The 19,331-nt window shown below is 47.9% G+C and overlaps 2 protein-coding genes across 4 annotated transcripts in view; both read left to right on the forward strand.

The window, feature by feature from the left end:
* The window catches only part of HEATR3 (HEAT repeat containing 3), a 35,251-nt gene extending 28,916 nt beyond the window's left edge, over nt 1-6,335 (forward strand). Inside the window, exons 14-15 of the mRNA XM_066349219.1 lie at nt 1,078-1,254; nt 5,907-6,335. Of these exons, the coding sequence (XP_066205316.1) occupies nt 1,078-1,254; nt 5,907-6,029 (300 nt within the window). The 3' untranslated portion in view covers nt 6,030-6,335. The remainder of the gene's footprint in view (nt 1-1,077; nt 1,255-5,906) is intronic.
* Nucleotides 6,336-18,463: 12,128 nt separating this feature from the next.
* The window catches only part of TENT4B (terminal nucleotidyltransferase 4B), a 52,461-nt gene continuing 51,593 nt past the window's right edge, over nt 18,464-19,331 (forward strand). For 2 of the 3 annotated variants that reach the window (XM_066350002.1, XM_066350001.1), the window contains exon 1: nt 18,469-19,154. The gene's annotated coding sequence lies outside the window, so the exon portion shown is untranslated. Of the gene's footprint in view, nt 19,155-19,331 lie in introns of all 3 variants that reach the window. The other variant, XM_066350000.1, reaches the window with a different exon arrangement.

Raw genomic sequence — 19,331 nt, forward strand, 5'->3', positions numbered from 1 at the left:
AGCGATAAAGGCTCAATGAGATCAGATTCATCACATTAATAAGACCACTTTGTAGGTGATGTCCTGTGCTTCCTATTACATAGGATGTTAAATATAAAACCTATCTCGGGTATCTAGACCCTTAAATTCAGATGAGAAAACTGAGGCCCAGAGGAGTTCATGGACTGTCCACGGTCACCCAGTTCCTTACGGCGATGGAGCCGGAGTTTGGACTCCGTGTTCTTTGCCTTCCCACTCCTCACCCCTACCACCAGCTGTCTACGTCCCCTTGGGGCGCAGGGGGTAGGGCAGAGCAGCCGAAATAAAGTCAGTTCTCTCTTGAACCGTTCTCTGCAGACTTGGAGTGGTGTGTTCATTTGTTCATTGCCCAATTGTGGGAAAATGGGTGGACGTTAAAAATCAGCACAGCGGCCCTGGCCGGGTAGCTCAGTTGGATAGTGTCATCCCAAGGTTGCAGTGACACACCAAGGTTGCAGTGACACACCAAGGTTGCAGTGACACACCAAGGTTGCAGGTTCAATCCTCAGTCAGGGCACATACAAGAATCAACCAGTCAATGCCTAAGTGGAGCAAACAAATCAGTGCCTTCCTCTCTCTCTTTCTCACTCCCCTTCCTCTCCTTTCTCTTTCTAAAGTCAATTTTTAAAAAATCTTTAAAAATTAGCACAGTGAAGCAAAATGGGATTGTTTTGTGCGCAATTATTTTGTCTTTCAGTTTTTTCATATAACTTAAAAAGCAGTTTTTTTGTCACAGATAATATTTCTATGCCTTTTAACACCATAGGGAAAGCTTTATTGAGGGAGATGGGAAAATTTATTAATTTCCTAAATCAATTTGTCATATATAATTTATGAACCTTAATTCATTCTATTTAGGAGTATAAATTCTAATATGTTTCATTTATATTATACTTGGTATAAGTCTTTAATCTTTAGGCCTTTAAAAGTTTGAGTTTGTCCCTGGCACTTTTAAATAAAAGATGATATTATGCATAAATGACTGCTGCGGTTTCAGCTGGCACTTCAGGAACTGGCCTTAGAATCCTGGGTGGTAATGGTGTGTGTTGTTGACTGCAGACCATCGGGTGCTTTCTGCTGGAGGTCGCCACCAAGGACCCGTCGCTTGTAGTGGCGGGAGAAGCCCTGGACGCCCTCTTCGATGTCTTCGCCGATGGGAAAGAGGCCGAGAGGGCCTCCGTGCAGATCCACTTGCTGTCTGCTCTGAAGGAGTTCCAGCCGGTCTTCAAGATGAAGGTACGAGTCGCCCTGTGGGGAAGGGTCTGAGACTCGGCCCCTGCGGGCGGGGACAGGGCAGCCCCTCCTCGCCAGCTCCGTGGTCCCTGGGGCCCCTCAGCCCAGTGAGTGGGCACTGCGAGGGCTGCTTGGGCTGGTCAGAGCTCAGTCACCCTGAGAACACGTGGATGCTGTGACCTGAGCCGAAATGGCGTCTGACACGCGCTCCTCTCTCTGCCAGGGGGGTGACGCAGCAGTGCTCCGGGGGTGTGAGCACTGTGGCAGCGGCCTGTGCAGCTCCTCAGTCAGCCGTAACTTGCCCTTAGGCCGTGTCATGCGGTCCAGGCCCGTGCACCACGGGCGTGTTTGCCTTTGGTGCCGGGGCGGAGGGGCAGCCCCGCTGGTCCGTGCTGGAGAATGTTCTGAAGCTCATAGCTACTCTCATGAGCTGTTTTACGTATTCATTGCTCCACCAGGAGCGTCACAGCTCACTTTGCCTCAAAAAATAATTTTTAAGGTTTTCTTTTCCAGAAGAAAAGAAAGTAGAAACGCAGGCCACGCACGCTTTCTGTCCCCGTGACGTCCGACCTGGCTGTTGGTTTAAGAACATTAGTACTGGGTGGTCTTTAACGAGTTTCCGTCTTGGCGTGTTCCGTTTAAAGGCGCAGGGGTGGGGCCGACGTGTGAGTTGAGCCTCACCCACAGGTAACTGAACACTAGGGGAGAAAAGAAATGGAACAATTTACTCTTAATTGTGTTTTGTTGAAGCCTGTAGTTTTGTTTGCTTGTTTGTCTGGGTTTGGTTTGGTTCTGGTTCCTGGGATATAACTGACACATAAATAACTTTGTACTAGTTTCAGAATTACAACACAGTGATCCAATATACGTACAGACTGTGAGGTGGTCACCACAGTGAGTCTGGTTAACATCGATCACCTGTCGTAGACACATTTTTTTTCTTGTGATGAGATCTTTTCAGATCCCTGCTAGCACCCTTCAGGTAGACGGTGCAGGGTCATTGACGATCGTCCCCATGCAGGCCACCGCATCCCAGGACTGATTTATCTCGTAACTGGAAGTTTGTCCCTTTTGACCCCCTTCACCCATTTCGCCCAGCCCCTGGGGTCGGTCTGTGCTGTAAGCAGCGAGAGGCTGTCTTCCCACTCGTCCCTTCCCCGCAGGTCGTTAGACGGAGCGCTAAGCAAAGACAAGTGCACGCTGCCATTCCTGCCTTTCTTATCCAGAAGGTGGGGTCCTCTGTTCTCCCCCGTGCACTGTGTGATCTCGCTCAACACCGTGCCCTGGGGATGTTTCCATTCCAGTGCCTGGACGGGGTCCACACCATCCTAAAGATGACAGGCCCTTTAGTGTCTAAAAAGGGCTGCAAGGTTGGCCCTGGCCGGTTGGCTCAGCGGTAGAGCGTCGGCCTGGCGTGCGGGGGACCTGGGTTCGATTCCCGGCCAGGGCACATAGGAGAAGCGCCCATTTGCTTCTCCACCCCCACCCCCTCCTTCCTCTCTGTCTCTCTCTTCCCCTCCCGCAGTCAAGGCTCCATTGGAGCAAAGATGGCCCCAGGTGCTGGGGATGGCTCCTTGGCCTCTGCCCCAGGCGCTAGAGTGGCTCTGGTCGCGGCAGAGCGACGCCCCAGAGGGGCAGAGCATCGCCCCCTGGTGGGTGTGCCGGGTGGATCCCGGTCGGGCACATGCGGGAGTCTGACTGTCTCACCCAGTTTTCTGCTTCAGAAAAATACACACAAAAAAAAGGGCTGCAAGGTAAACAGAAAACACCCCCATTTCCCGGCAAGGAAAGCGGAGGAAGCCAAGCCCCCAGCGGGAGAGGCCAGTGTTTGGCGAGGAGCCGTGTAGACTGTGGACCAGGAAAGTGACCCCTCGCCTCTGGGAGGTCTGTCGTTCTGATTGGTTTTCCTACTTAACATGCATTCCTATGCCAGTGATATTTAGTTGTGGTTTTTTTTTCTCAAAGACTGAAGCCCTAATGAGCAGTCTCTGTTCGCCGGAAGGGCAGCCTGTAGTTTCCTGTTGGAAGCTGCCTTGTAAGCGAAGCCACAGTTGCGATGAAATCTGTTCAGTGTGTAGTTAGCCCCAAACTGCATCTTGAAACACGATTCGATGCACTTGACTACGGAACGTTTCCAGAGCAGTGGTTCTCAGAGGGCCCTGGACTGGCAGCAGCAGCGCCTGGTAACTTGTCACAGCCCCGTGCTCAGGCCCGATGCCACACCTGCTGAAAAGCAGAACTTCTGTGGCTGGCCCAGCGGTCTTCAGCGAGCCGTCCGGGTGCCACTCTGCGGCACAGGAAATTTGAGAACCACTGTTCTCGACTGCAGGTGAGGGATCGTTCACATACCATCCAACTCGTTCTTGGAAAGTGGAGTTGTTCCTGTAGCTGTCATTTAAAAGGTGCACAGTCTTCAGAAAAAGAAAGCTACAGCAAAACAAACGGACAGCTGACCGAGTGAGAGAAAGTATTTGCAAACGATACCTCTGATGAGTGGCTAATATCCAAAATATATGCAGAACTCGTACACCTCAACAACTAAAAACAATCCGATTAAAAACAGAGGATGCCTTGGCCGGGTAGCTGAGATGGTTAGAGCGTCGTCCCAACACGCCAAGGTTGTGGGTTCAATCCCAAGTCAGGGCGCTTACAAGAATCAACCAACGAATGCATACATAAGTGGAACAACAAATCGATGTTTCTCCCTCTCTCAAGTCAATTTTTTTTTTAAATGGAGAGCGGACCTGAGCACTTTTCCCAAGGAAGACATATAGATGATTGAAAAGGTGCTGAACCTTCCTAGCTACAGGGGAGGTGCACATCGTGCACACCAAAACCACAATGAGATGCCACCTCACCTTAGGGTGGCTACTGTCAACAAGACAGGAAGTAGGTGTTGGAGAGCGTGTGGAGAGAGGGGAGCCCTCGTGCGACGTGGTGGGAATCTAAATTGGCACGGCGTCAGTGGAAGACGATATGGAGTTTTCTCAAAAAATTAAAATGAGGCCCTGGCCGGTTGGCTCAGCAATGGAGCGTCGGCCTGGCATGCGGGGGACCCGGGTTCGATTCCCGGCCAGGGCACACAGGAGAAGCGCCCATTTGCTTCACCACCCCTCCCCCCTCCTTCCTCTCTGTCTCTCTCTTCCCCTCCCGCAGCCAAGGCTCCATTGGAGCAAAGATGGCCTGGGCGCTGGGGATGGCTCCTTGGCCTCTGCCCCAGGCGCTAGAGTGGCTCTGGTCGCGGCAGAGCGACGCCCCGGAGGGGCAGAGCATCGCCCCCTGGTGGGCAGAGCGTCGCCCCTGGTGGGCGTTGCAGGGTGGATCCCGGTCGGGCGCATGCGGGAGTCTGTCTGACTGTCTCTCCCCGTTTCCAGCTTCAGGAAAAAAAGAAAAAAAAAAAATTAAAATGAGCCTGACCAGACGGTGGCGCAGTGGATAGAGCGTCAGACTGGGATGCGAAAGACCCAGGTTCGAGACCCCGAGGTTGCCAGCTTGAGTGAGGGCTCATCTGGTTTGAGCAAAACTCACCAGCTTGGGCCCAAGGTCACTGGCTCGAGCAAGGGGTTACTTGGTCTGCTGAAGGCCCGTGGTCAAGGCACATATGAGAAAGCAATCAATGAACAATTAAGGTGTTGCAATGCGCAAAGAAAAACTAATAATTGATGCTTCTCATCTCTCCATTCCTGTCTGTCCGTCCCTGTCTATCCGTCTCTCTGACTTTCTCTCTGTCTCTGTAAAAAAAAAAAAAAAAAATTAAGATGAGAGCCACTATATGACCCAACGATCCTTCTAGGTATTTACCTCCCAATTTTCTTAATGCTTTTTTAATTTATTGGGGTGACACTGATTAGTAAAATTATATAGGTTTCAGGTGTAGAACTCTATAGCACAGCATCTGTGTATGATGTGCCCACCCCCCCAAGTCAGATCTTCCATCACCGTTTATCCCCCCCTGCCCTCTGGTAAGCACCCTACCATTGTCTGTGGTTAGGGGTTTATTTGTTATATTTATGCACCCCGATCATTGCAGTATTACAACAGCCAAGACATAGAAATAACCCTTTATACGCAGCGGCATACGACGCGGCCGCAAAAGAATGCTGAAACGTTGCCATTGCAACAGTATGGCTAGGTCTTGAGCGTACCGTCCTGAGTGAAAGAAGTCAGAAAGGACAAGGACACCTGTGATTTCACTCCTGCGGAGTATAAAACAGAACCACAGACACACACCACAGAGTCGTAGACACACAGCAGTGTGGTGGTCACCAGAGGAGAAGGGTGGGAAGAAGTAGAAGGGGTCAAACATACAGAGGCAGGAGGTGACTAGACTTTGGGTGGTGAGCACACAATACACTCTACAGGTGGTTGTTATAGAATTATACACTATTGGCATATAGTGTATAATAGTAATAGAAACTTATGTAATAGTATTAACCTCTGTTACCCCACTACATTTAATTAAATTAAAAGGTGCACGATCTTAATTTACCTTTATGGCTCATAGACTGCGTCCCACTTACCTTGGTGAAAATATTTCACCAGAGTCCTGCCAGCTGTCTTGTTCTGAGAATTAATACCCCCAGGACTAAATGGCTTTCTCTGTTGGAAGGAATTGGTAACCTACACCAGGTCATGTGCCCTTTCTCTTTTGGCAGATTCGGAAAGAAGGGAGAGGGAAGCACAGCCCCGATCAGCTGTGTGTTCTTGACAACGTGAAGATGAACTTGAGAAGGTTTGTTGCTTATCAAGAAACTGTTGAGAAAAGACTGACTACTTGAAGCATTGAAAGAGCAATTCTTGGCCCAAAACTACACTACTCCTTTGAGTATATGCGTTTTGGAAAGCCATTTTTTTGATGTCTCACTCGGTACGGTAATTTGAAGTTCTTAAGAACTTCAGAGCCTGTCAGGAACTCTGTGTGAAGCCCTGGGGTCTGAGGGGCATTTAGTGCTCTAAACCGTGGGCCCAGCGCGTCATCGCCGGGAACTGGAGGGGCGGAAACGCAAAGCAATCTCAGGTTCTTCGTGAGCAGGGATGAAACTTCCAATCATTTTTCTTGAATTTTACCAAAAAAAAAAAGGAAACCTAAAGCATTGCTTGGATACCCTTTTAAATCAATATAATTTTATATTTTAGCTGAATTTTTAACAAATACGAAGACAAGCTTTATAAAGTTTTTTGGTATGAAGTACATCGATTAATGTGTACCTTTTGTGAAGCAAATGATTGAATTTGTATTCCACTATTTGGTAGACTATACAACTGAGCTAATGAGATCGTTGTCGTCCTCCGTGTAAATGAGATCTGACCAATCACTGCTTTGTAACCTCACTCCTTGTTTCATTGGATAGAGAATCATGGTTGGGAGAAAATATTTTTTAATAAATAACTTTTTAATTGAAAGCGACTATTGGAAGCAGTTTGGTGAAATCAGTTTAGCACCCACGTTCTGTAGCCATCTCACTACCTGGCCCTAAAAACAAATCTAGCATTCCTTTAGTTCTGTAGCAGGGGTCGGGAACCTTTTTGGCTGAGAGAGCCATGAACACCACATATTTTAAAATGTAATTCCGTGAGAGCCATACAACGACCCATGTACCTTAGGCATTATCCAATAAAAATTTGGTGTTGTCTCGGAAGACAGCTGTGATTGGCTCCAGCCACCCGCAACCATGAACATGGGTGGTAGGAAATGAATGGATTGTAATACATGAGAATGTTTTATATTTTTGACATTATTTTTTTTATTAAAGATTTGTCTGCCAGCTAGATGCAGCCCATCGAAAGAGCCATATCTGGCTTGTAAGCCATAGGTTCACGACCCCTGTTCTATAGCATTTATTTAAAAAAAAAAAATCAAAAGAAAAAATAACTTCATTTCTCCCTCTTTTAGTTGAATGAGTTTAAGAGCCTTTGTGTTGAAGAAACTCAGGAAATTGGTTTCTACAAAGGACAGCAGAAAAGTGTTTTTCCTGGTTTCCCCTTACTAAGTGTGACTGAAGACTTATTGTTCCTTTATTCAACAAGAATTGGCCCTCTTCACAGGCAGCAGACATTGCTGAAAGTGTTAAAATCATAGGGCAACTGCGTGCTCGTGATTAGGATTCCTGTGTGAAACTAGGGAGGACAGATACTGGGAGCCATGCGCTTACCATTTCTCACTCGCACAGAAGACAACAGCTCGTGTCCATTCTCCTCATTAAAATAAGGAATCGCTCAATCAAGTGGACGGAAATAGTTTCAATTAAAGATACAGATTTCACCTGACCAGGCGGTGGCACAGTGGATAGCGCGGAGGACTGGGACGCGGAGGACCCAGGTTCAAAACCCCGAGGTCGGCCTGACCTGTGGTGGCGCAGTGGATAAAGCGTCGGCCTGGAAATGCTGAGGTCGCCGGTTCGAAACCCTGGGCTTGCCTGGTCAAGACACATATGGGAGTTGATGCTTCCAGCTCCTCCCCCCCCCTCTGTCTCTCCTCTCTCTCTCTCTCTCTCTCTCTCTCTCTCTCTCTCTCCCTCTCTCCCTCTCCTCTCTAAAATGAATAAATAAAAAATTAAAAAAAAAAACCCGAGGTTGCCAGCTTGAGCATGGGCTCATCTGGATTGAGCAAGGCTCACCAGCTTGAGCCCAAGGTCACTGGCTCAAGCAAGGGGTCACTCACTCTGCTGGAGCCCCCCTTAGTCAGGGCACATATATGAAAACAATCAGTGAACAACTGAGGTGCTGCAACGAAGAATTAATGCTTCTCATCTCTTTCCCTTCCTGTCTGTCTGTCCCTATCTGTCCCTCTCTCTGTCTCTGTCACAAAAAAAAATAAAGATACAAATTCCTCTAATGGCAAAATTTGAGAATCTACCACTACATAAAAGGCATAACTTTTTTTTTTTTTTGGTTAAATAGTTAAACTAAGGTGTCCTTTTAACTGAAAGGGACAAGATCAACGGAACATTAACAAGGACCTGGAAGCTTTCAATGTGTGTTCCCAACAGAAGCCATGTGCAGGCTCGGGCTCAGGTCAGAGGTGGGCGGGGTGTACACCTGAAACTAATATAATGTATGTCAACTATAATTGACCGAAGAAGAAAATTTTAAATTAAACGCTACACAAATGTGCTCCTTGGGGAGCCTTCCCACTGCCCTCTTCCAGAATAGCACGCGACCCCCTTGCCCTGCTGTGCTTTTCTCTTCAGTCCCGACCACCGTTTGACCTGTACACTGACTTAGAGCATTATATGTTTTGATTCTGTAAATCGGACTGGATTTCTTCCCTTTCCATCTGGAAAGAAGAGGGGAAACCAGAAGCCTGAGGCGTCTCCTGTGTACCCACCAGCCTTCTGCATCGCCTTCCAGAGAGCTTCAGAGGGGTGGGGTCTCTGACGCAGTGAGTCGTGTGGCATTGCCACGCTCTCTCCTGCCCACGCTGGGAGGCCAGGAAGTCACCCAGCTGCCCTGTCCTCCAGGGGCCGTGCGGGTCCCTGCCGGGAGTCTCCGCGAGATAACGTGGGCAGCCAAACAAATTCTGGAGGAAACAGAAGAGGCAGTCATCCAAATGAGAAGTTTCAGAAAGACACCCAGCCGGTGCTGTGCCACACACCTACCCTCCCATCCTCACCACTGGGGTGCACAGCAGCCTGACTCCCGGCCGCCTGCCCCCGCATGTCCTTGCCTGAGAACTTTCTCCGGCCCCAGGTCCTCCTGTGGCCCCAGCGTGAGGGGTCAGAGGTATCAGGATTGCATGAAACTGCCCCCAGCCCGTCCCTCCTTCAGTGACAGACAGGAGGAAATATGCAAATACCTAACCTACTTGCCCCGACCCCCATAGGATGGCTCTGAGGTCCCAGAGTTCTTCAGTGTCAGGATTCAGTTTTATTTCATCACAGTGGTCCCCTGTTTGCAAACAGACCCTTGATCGTTGCCCTCCCTTCCCACCTCACTTCCCCTCTGCTCCCAGGGTTCCCTGGAATCCCCTGAAACCTTAGCTCCGGGTCTACTTCCGGGAGGAAATAAATGTGTGGAAGTCCATCAGTCTACATTCCAGGTGAGTAAGACTTTCACGGGTGAGCTGTGCCCCTGGGGTAGTTCCAGTCAGCACGCAGGGCGATGACCTTCGATTTCTGGCTTTGGGATAGGAGATAATTCTCATGTTCATTTATCCAACTCATTTCCTTCTGCAGATCTAAAAATTGCTTACATCAGTCCAAATTGCTATGTAATAAAAAATATATATTAATTTGATGGTGGATTGAAATCCACTTAGGATCAGAGCAATATAGTTGTTTGAACTGGGGTGGGGGGAAAACGCTCACAGAAAAACATGATGGTGTCCCCACACTCACCAAGTCATTGCCCATTAGTTACATGTGAAGCGATTCAAGAGGGAAATCCTTTACCCTAAAATTCAAAAAAGTTGCTGGTGGACTCAGAGCTCCAGACAACTCCCTCCAAGGGTAATATTTGAAATCCAGTTTCTCTGTGTGTGTGGATGGAAATACTTCCTGAAGTATGTGTGAAATCGCAGCTGATCAACTCGTCTCCCAGGAGTGAGATGAAATGAGACACTGGAAAGTCAGACTGAGGCACTCTGGTTTGAAAAAAAAAAAAAAGATGTTTTAATCCAGCAGAGACAACAGGTGTTAACAAGCGCAGGGACGCGCTTATCTGGACTGGGTCTCCATTTCTGCATCTGACGAGGGGCGTCACCGTGATGGGTTGGTTGGGTCTGGGAATGAATGTTAAGAATAAAAATAAGGTTATCATTGAAAGACCTGCTTTTAAGAGGGAATATGGCATGGACTTCTGAGGTCTGTCTCACAGCAGTGTGGTTAACAGCAAAAGATTGCAGACTACCGAAACGCCCATCCGTAGAGATGTGGCCAGTTCACTATGGGATCGTCTCGCTGTGGAATTCTGTGTGGGGTTAAAAAAAGGATGAAAATAAATCTACCTGGGCTAATAGTGAGAAGTCTCTAGCATTAAATGAAAAGAACACCGCAGAACAAAATGTACGTCTGTATTTTTAAAAGATACTGTCTTTTTAATAAAGATAGGTATCTTAGAGTATGGATGAAATTTTAATTTTTTATTGTTTTTTCTCCCCTACTAGACAGTAAGTTCTATAAAGTCAAGGATGATGTTTTATATTTTGTTCACTGCTATACCTCCAGTATCCTTAATAGGAGCTCAATAGTTACTTTGATTTACTGTGTGTGTGTGTGGTACACATACTTAAGCTTACCATGTTAACCCTTTTTAAATGCACAGTTCAGTGGCTCTGAGCACATGCACAGTGTTGTACAGCCCTCACCACCCAGCTCCAGAATTTATTTCAGTTTCCCCGGCTGAAACTTGGTCCAGTTAAACATTAACTCTCCCTGCTGCCAATCTGTCAGCCACCCTTCTACTTTCTATCTGCATGTACCCAAACGAAGACACAGGGACAAGATGCCGTCTACAGGCCACCAGAAGAGAAGTCTCACCAGAAACCAACCTAAATAGCACCTTGATCTTGGACTCCCAGCCTCCAGAGTGTGGGAACAGACGTGTCTGTTGTTTAAGTCACCCACCCGCTCGGTGGCATTCTGTTAGGGCCAGCCTGAGCAAACGGATACACTGGGTCAAAGGACATGCACGTGTTTAATGTGATAGATGGAACCAAAATAATCTTCTAAAGCCTGTACCCACTTCCAGCATCCCCACACAGCTAACAAGACTTGTGTCTCCCGTGCCCTCGCCCGTGCTGGGCATTACCGCCCTGGTTAATCTTTGTCATCTGGGAAACGCACAAAAAAGGTTGCCTGTGTTAATGAAGGCTTGAAATTTGAGATTCTTTTTTTTATTCCCCAAATGTGTGTGGCTCGTAAGGAGTGCACTCTTTGTTCTCGCTCCCCACCCCTGGCAGCCCGTTAGGGGGTGTTACGAGAAAGCTTGTCAGTTCCACGGGGACATTTCAAGTAACCGTTCTCATTCGCTTTCATTTCCTCTTGCTTCTCTCATACTTCATGAGTTAATGTGGATATAAAGAAATCAAGGTGAGCCTGACCAGGCGGTGACGCAGTGGATGGAGCGTCGGACTGGGACGCGGAGGACCCAGGTTCAAAACCCCAAGGTCGCCGGTTTGAGCGCGGGCTCATCTGATTGAGCAAGGCTCACCAGCTTGAGCCCAAGGTCGCTGGCTTGAGTAAGGGGTTACTCGCTCTGCTGCAGCCCCCCAGTCAGGGCACATACGAGAAAGCAGTCAGTGAACAACTGAGATGCTGCAACGAAGAATTGATGCTTCTCATCTCTCTCCCTTCCCGTCTGTCTGTCCCTCTCTCTGACTCTCTCTGTCTCTGTTACCAATAAATAAATATAATAAATAAATAAATAAATAAAGGGGAGAAAACATTATTGAGGGAGGAGGGTCTCATATTGGGTAGCAAGAGATTTAATTCACAGTAATTTGGGGAAATGAGCTCTATAGGCCCCGTAATATCGATGAGCATAAGCTTTCCCTGGAGTCCAATTTTCTCGATGGCTCAATCACAAAGTGACGTGAATGTGAACTGTCCTGGGACAGAAGTGGGTATGACACAGGTCCACAGCCTGGGAGGGGAGGGGATGGGCAGGGATGCGCGAATTTCATTTCTTGAAATACTTGGAGCTAGAATCCTCCCGGTCATTCTCCTCTCCTCCTCCTCACGCCGTGGGGGAGTCCAAGGACGCGTCGCCCAGACACGTCCCCGCTCTGGGGACGCCAGGTGCCCATTCGAGTTCTGCATCTTCACACCTGTCCTCAAGGTGCTTGCTTTCCAGCCACCTGAACAAGCGTTGGCTACAGCGGCACCTGGTGATGAGAAGGCACACACAGGCACCCAGCGACTGGGAGCAAGGTCCCTGACATGTCTCTCTGTACCCCCACGTTAAATGTGGGTGAAATATCCCTGGCTGGATAGCTCGGTTGGTTAGAGCATTGTCCAGAAGCACAGAGGTTCTTTTCCCAGTCAGGGCACATAGAGCAGGTTCGATTCCCGGTCAGGGAACATAGAGGAACGGATTAATGTTCCCCCCTCTCTCTCTCTCTCTCTTTCTCTCTCTCCTTCCTCTCTCTCTCTCTCTCTCTAAAATCAACAAAATAAACATTAAAAGAAAACGGTGGGATGAATGAGTGAATGGCAAGGACACTAAGTATTCAAAGATCTCTTGGGAAGGATGTTATTTTAGCGGAGAGGCTAAGAACTACCTTTGATCTGCAAAGAATTCAAAGTCATGGCCCTGAGGGTCACACTGGAGAGACCGCGTAGCTCAAACAGATTGAACAACCAAGTTGACGTGGTCCTAGTGTCACCTGTGAGAAACTAACATTTTACACGCACTCACACAAATCTACACTTTTCAGAAGCTGGACAGAAATGACGTCTTATAACTCACTGTTTCTCGCCGTCAGTTCTCAGGCGATGATTAATCATTGAACATTTGTTATGGTTGTGTTTTCAGGTCCAGTTTGAGAACTTTGAGCAAAGGTCAGTGATCGTGGGTTGCTCTGGTCATAGTCCCTCACTCAGTACTGAGAGTGAACATCCCTGCCTCACACATGCTCTAGAGTCCAGGAGAAACGACTCGGTAGATCTTAAGTTTGTGATACAGGCTCGTTTCAAAACAGGTCAGGGGCTAGAAGTTTGACGCTGTTCTGCTTTTCGTAAGTGGTGACCCGGGCAGCCTCGGTGTGTGGCACCCGGTGAGTGGCCTCCTGAGGCTCTGTGCTGCTCCCTCGGACTCAGTGTTCCCTGCAGTGTAACAGCTTCTGCCCACTTGTCCTCACTGCAAAGCTCAAGTTGGCTTTTTTTTTTTTAAAGTATGGATAGGCTGAGCATTTTCCAAATCATTAAATTCTGCTTTTTTTTTTTTTGCTGAACAATTCTGTCTTTATGTCATTTCTATTTGAATTTTACTATAAGCAGCCAGGAGGACCCAAGCCATGCCTTCAACGCATTTTTTTTTGGTAAATCACTTTCGTCAAATTTCCAGTTTCATTGCCCACAAGGTCCACCTTGCACTGAAACACCAGAATGCCAACACAGGTCAGCCGAGTTCTCTGCCACTTCATTGCGAGAATCACCGTTCCTCTAGACTCCAGTAACGTGTCCCTCATTTCCATCTGAGACCTCCCTAGGATGGCCCTTCCCCGTCCACACTTCAGGGTGACTCTGCTGGTCTCAAAGGAGCCCGGGGCTATCTCGCCAGTTCTCTTCTCTTACCTGTAAAGGTGCCTTCATGGGGGTGCGGCTATTTCTAGCGTGGCCTCTCCGAACTCTGCCGGTGTCCACCTGTTAACCAAAACCAGAGCCACTCCATGTTTGCAGGTAGATTTTTGTTTTGTTTTGTTTTTGTATTTTTCCGAAGCTGGAAACAGGGAGGCAGTCAGACAGACTCCCGCATGCGCCCGACCGGGATCCACCCAGCACGCCCACCAGGGGCGATGCTCTGCCCATCTAGGGCGTCACTCTGTTGCAACCAGAGCCATTCTAGCGCCTGAGACAGAGGCCACAGAACCATCCTCAGCACCTGGGCCAACTTTGCTCCAGTGGCGCCTTGGCTGCGGGAGGGGAAGAGAGAGACAGAGAGGAAGGAGAAGGGGAGGGGTGGAGAAGCAGATGGGCGCTTCTCCTGTGTGCCCTGGCCGGGAATCGAACCCGGGACTCCTGCACGCCAGGCCGACGCTCTACCACTGAGCCAACCGGCCAGGGCTTGCAGGTAGTTTTTGTAACAGAATACCCCCACTTCTCTGTACCAACGTTCTGTATTAGGATTCTCCAGAGAAATGGAACCATGAGATTCATCTATATATTTGGATTTATTATATATATATTACATCTCCATATGTAGAGATTCATGTAGAGATTTATTATGAAGATTATGGAGGATGCCAGGCCCCATGATCTGCTGCCTGCACGTTGGACACTCAGGAAAACCAGTGGTATAATTAATTCAATCTGAGCCCAAAGGCCTGAGAACCAGGGACACTAATGGTGTAAACTCCAGTCAGAAGGCTGGAGGAGATGGGGTGTCCCAGTTCAATCAGCAAGGTTGGGGAGGGGGACACTCCTCCTTCCTCTGCCTTTTGTTCTAGTCAGGCCTTCACCTGATAGGGTAAGGCCCACCCACCCCGGGGAGGGCAGTCTGCTTTACTGAACCCACAGATTCCAAAGCTTATCTCAGGACAATGGTGTTTAATCTGGGTACCCATGGCCGGTCAAGTTGATAAATAAAATTAACCATCATATCAAATAACTTTTTTAGGGAGAAGATTTGGATTACATTTCAAGTTATATGAATTGAATTCTAGCAAGAGAATATTCTGAAGGAAGTCTTTGACATTTACTAAGAGCCTTTGTCTTCAGAAATGGGGTACCTCTGCTTGCACTATTCAGTGAGTTGGCCAAAGCAGTTGTGGACGAGCACCTTCTAAGGGCAGACCGCCTTAGCTGGGGGCTCCTCCCTCATCCACAGACTGCACTGCAGGGAGGGGTGAAAAAGGAATGGTCAAGTGCAAAGCTATGTGGGTGTTGGACCTTGGCTGAGTTTCTAAGCTTTCTCTTGGAGACTGGGACCATCACCTGCTTTGTACACTCATGGCCAGGGGTGCTACTTCCAATGGCAAAGGTGGGAGAAGGAGCCGCCTCAACAGTCTGGTGGAAACTTGAGTAGTGCCTGTTTTGTTTTGTTATTTCCGTTGTCATTAGGCTAGGCAAGCAATTCTCTGTGGGGGCTTTAGCAGCCACCAAGGTCAAATTCTATGGAAATACCACTCAAAACAGAGATTATCCAGAGAAGCCAAGTCTCTAGAGCAGCGGTTCTCAACCTGTGGTTCGCGACCCCGGCGGGGGTCGAATGACCAAAACACAGGGGTCGCCTAAAGCCATCGGAAATACATATTTTATTTAAAAATGTATTGTATAATAAAGAGAAAGTAGCTTAAGTAGTTGCCTAGGTTTGGGGGTTGGGAAAAGGGAGTGACTGCAAATGAGCCCTAGAGATTTGGGGGGTTTGAGAAGATATTCCAAACTTGGATGGAGGGTGGTAATGATTGTACAACTCTGAAGGTACTAAAAAGAATTCACACTTAAAATGAGCAAATTTTATAGTACATACATTTTACTATGTATAAAGCTTACATGTACACGCGCGCGCGCACACACACATACACACACACACTTACTCCAAAGATCCCAGAATGGCACACAATTTGAGCAATTTTGTTTCTAAAACAGTAATGCAAGAAATTTTGTCCAGAAGGAGACACAGGCTTCCACATTGCCTGTTGTTTTGAAGTCTTATAGAAAAAAAGACTCCCTTTCTTGGAACCTACTTTGTTTTCATTTCATGGAGAAAAAAACATGCTATGATAACGTTTATTTTGTGCAAAAAGGGCAAGTTTGTAAACGAGGGCTAAGCACAAAGATACTAATACCTGGAACAAATGCTTCTCAACCCAAACACTGAAGATACTAATAACTTGTTTAACTCTAGAGTGGAGTAGTATGATCACTACTGACTAAGATTTAATTACAATTACTAATCACACCATGTAGTAGTATGTATGTGCTGTTTCTCCTGTTTTATTCAAACTACTAAATCAATGAAATCATATTTAAATTTGCCTGATTCTTCGGTAATTTGCTTTCTTCTCATTTCTTTACTCAGTGTTTGACCTGTAGAATCTTGGTGTTTCAGTAAATTGTTCAAGTTGAGACCAACAACTCAACACGTTCCTCCCTAAGAACAAGAACACTGACAATCAATAGGACGTTGGATTGTGGAGGGAAATGGGTTTGTGATAGCTGGGTTTTGTTTTTTGTTTGTTTTGCTCATCAATTTAATGCAGATAGTTTTGAAGACTATAATACATGTCTATTCTTTTGTTCTAAATAGCAAAATGAAAAGATTGAGTAATCAAAATTTATTACTGAAATTAGTCTGCCTCTTCGGATGTAGTCGGTTACTTTATGACGAGCGCTGCAGATTTGTTAGAGAAGGTGAATTTATTTTTTGTGTATGTCAAGTTCTCTACTGCTTTACGTTAGACTGGATGATTTTTGAGAAAACTTCCACAAGAGATACTTTGATTCTAAGTCATGATACACATTCAACACTCAATTACACTGCCCTATCATATTGCCCACAAAGTGTGTGTGTGTGTGTGTGTATACGTGTGTGTGTGTATATACACATGTGTGTATATGTGTGTGTGTGTATATACACATGTGTGTGTGTGTGTGTGTGTGTATATATATATATCCATCCCTGCCTCAAGGCCTTCGCACTTGCTAGTCCCGCACCCTGATGGATCATTCCATACGCGGTCATGGCCCACTGCCTCACTTAAGTCCCTGTTCAAGTATCACTTCCTCAGAGCAGCCCTCCCTGATCAGCCTATCTAAAAAGAGCACATGGCCTGACCTGTGGTGGCGCAGTGGGATAAAGCGTCGACCTGGAACACTGAGGTTGCCGGTTCGAAACCCTGGGCTTGCCTGGTCAAGGCACATATGGGAGTTGATGCTTCCTGCTCCTCCCCTTTCTCTCTCTCTCTCCCTCTCTCTCTTTCTCCCCTCTAAAAAAAATAATAATAAATAAATGAATAAATAAAAAATAAAAAGAGCACAGACACTGTCCCTTGAGCTGACATTCTTTTCCTTCATAGCACGTACCTCCTATCTGACCTTACACGCTTACCTTACCACCAGAATGTAAGGTCTATGAAGGCAGAGACTTCATCCATATTGTTTTTTTGCTCTGACCCCAGATTCTGGTACGTAATAATTGCTCAAGACATATTTGTTGAATTAATTGAATGAATTGCAACTTGACTTTAAATATTTACCTCTTTCGCCTCCCTATCCGGACAGTAAATTCATGGAAGGCAGCCAAGGGCCCTGGTTGCTTATTTATCTTCTTTCTCTAAAGCAATTAGCTCAATTCTGCACGGAAGGTAGACATTCAGCCCAGATTTACTGAGCGAATGCCCTGCACCATGAATGTGTTACCTGGCTAACCAGGCAGCCTTCTCTGCAGGTGAATAAGAACAGGGATGTCTCGCCTTTCAGCCCACACTTTACAATGTCCTTTTTGGTATATTAACTCATTTGGTCATTTTGCCAATACTATAGTAGTTCTTAAGGTTTGCCTGAAGCAAGAGGGCTCAGTGCAACGAATGTTCATTTCTGGCACGTACTGTTGTTACATGAATACTTTTTTGGGGGGAGAGGGGTCTTAGGTGTCATTGGCATTTAATGTGTTCCTGGACATCCGAAACAATTTTTTAAAAGACTGAATCGCATTTAAAATAAATAGATAAGTAAAAATTTTAAAAAAGATTATCTTGATACATACACGTACTGGAGAGATCTCTGGAAGACTAACAAAATCCTTGCAGTGAACCTGACCGGTGGTGGCACAGTGGGTAGAGAAAGCCTCAGCCTGGGTGCTCAGGTCTCAGGTTGGAAACCCCGAGGTTGCCGGCTTAAGCACAGGTTCATCCTACTTGAGCACATTCACCAGCTTGCACGCAGGGTCCTAGGCTTGAAGGTCCCTCCGCTTAGCCCCAGCCACCTATGAGAAGCAATGAACAACTAAAGTGCCGCAACTACAAGTTGATGCTTCTCATCTCTGTCCCTCCCCCCCCCCCCACACACAATACTCATAGTGATTATTTCTAGATGGTGGAAACTTGGTAATGTTTACTTTGTTTGGCTTTCCAGTTTTCTTTTGAATTTTTAAGACAAACTTGAAGTCGTCAAAAGAAACCTATTCTATGTAGCATAAAAATACTAATCTTCCAGGCTATGTGATTCTCAATATATAGAATATGTCACCCAGAAACTTTAAAACCAGTTTGTAGTAAGGCAACAACCAATACAAGAAACCAAAAAAATTCTAGAGGGTTTTTTTGTTTTGTTTTTGCAAGTTTTCCATATTTACAGTCATTTTATTCTCTCAGCAAGATAAAAGGTGGAGCAATGCTTCGTAATTTGATAGTTTTTCATCATTTGCCAAGAAAAACTTTCTAGGATATTGAGCTCCCAAAACAGAGGGCTGAAATCTGGCGCAGGGGCTTGATTTGGACTTTGGACCAATCTTAGAGGCACGCAGGAAATGTGCTCACTCTGCTTTTATCTCGATGATTTGAAGTATTTAAAATCCGCCCCCCCCCCTTTTCTTTAAACACAGGGATTGGGAAGATACACAAATAACCATCTTGTGAAAATTCTCTACGGATGCCAACAATATATGCTTCTCATTTTAGTCCGAAGGGCTTTGGGTTTTCTGTTACTTCTGATCCAAGGTCTCTATCTCCAGGGTTTCCTGAGGGTGCTGGTACACCAGGGCCAGCGAGGGTTCTTCACACACCCAGCAGCGTGACTGTCCCCGCGCCTGTGTGTGCATCCGTGCGTGTTCATCCGTGCGTAGCTGCGTGCAGGGCGTTTGGAGCCCATGGCTTACACACTCAGCGAAGACGCGCGAGCGTCCCTGCAGGTGAGCGCCGGTTCCCCCCGTCTCGGGGTGGGCTGCCGGACCCTCGGCCCAGGCCTGCCGACCTCCACCCCGGCCAGGGCGCGGCTGGGCAGGCGCGGGGCGGAGCGGGGCGGCCGGGGCGCGGAGGCAAGGTGCAGCGCACGTGCTCGGGGCCGGGGCGCAGGCCCTGCCTCCCGGAGGAGGAGTGCTGCGAGCTGAGAGCTCGGGAGGAGCCGGGACAGCCGAGGACGTCCCGGGGGCCAGCGGGTGGGGGAGGGCACAGTGGGCGGGGCGGCACCGCCCACAACCTTTCCCCGCGGAGCTGACGCCGACTTCCGTCCGGCCTCACCCAGTTCCAGGGACGCGGAAACCGAGACCGACGGCGGCGCGCGCGGCAGGGGCACCCGGACGCCCAGGTACGTGCGGCCCGGTCCCCAGCAGGCGCCGGAACGGTTGGGCCAGAGGCGGTTGCGGGCCCTACCGCGCCACACCCCGGCCTCTGTGACGCACGGCGCGGCCTCCGGGGCTGACCGGGGCGCGAGGCGGGGGCGGGGCGAGCGAGGGGGCGGGGCGAGCGGGGCGGAGCCGGCCGA

This window comes from Saccopteryx leptura, chromosome 9 (assembly GCF_036850995.1).
Source record: "Saccopteryx leptura isolate mSacLep1 chromosome 9, mSacLep1_pri_phased_curated, whole genome shotgun sequence".
In the NCBI taxonomy this organism is placed as follows: domain Eukaryota; kingdom Metazoa; phylum Chordata; class Mammalia; order Chiroptera; family Emballonuridae; genus Saccopteryx; species Saccopteryx leptura.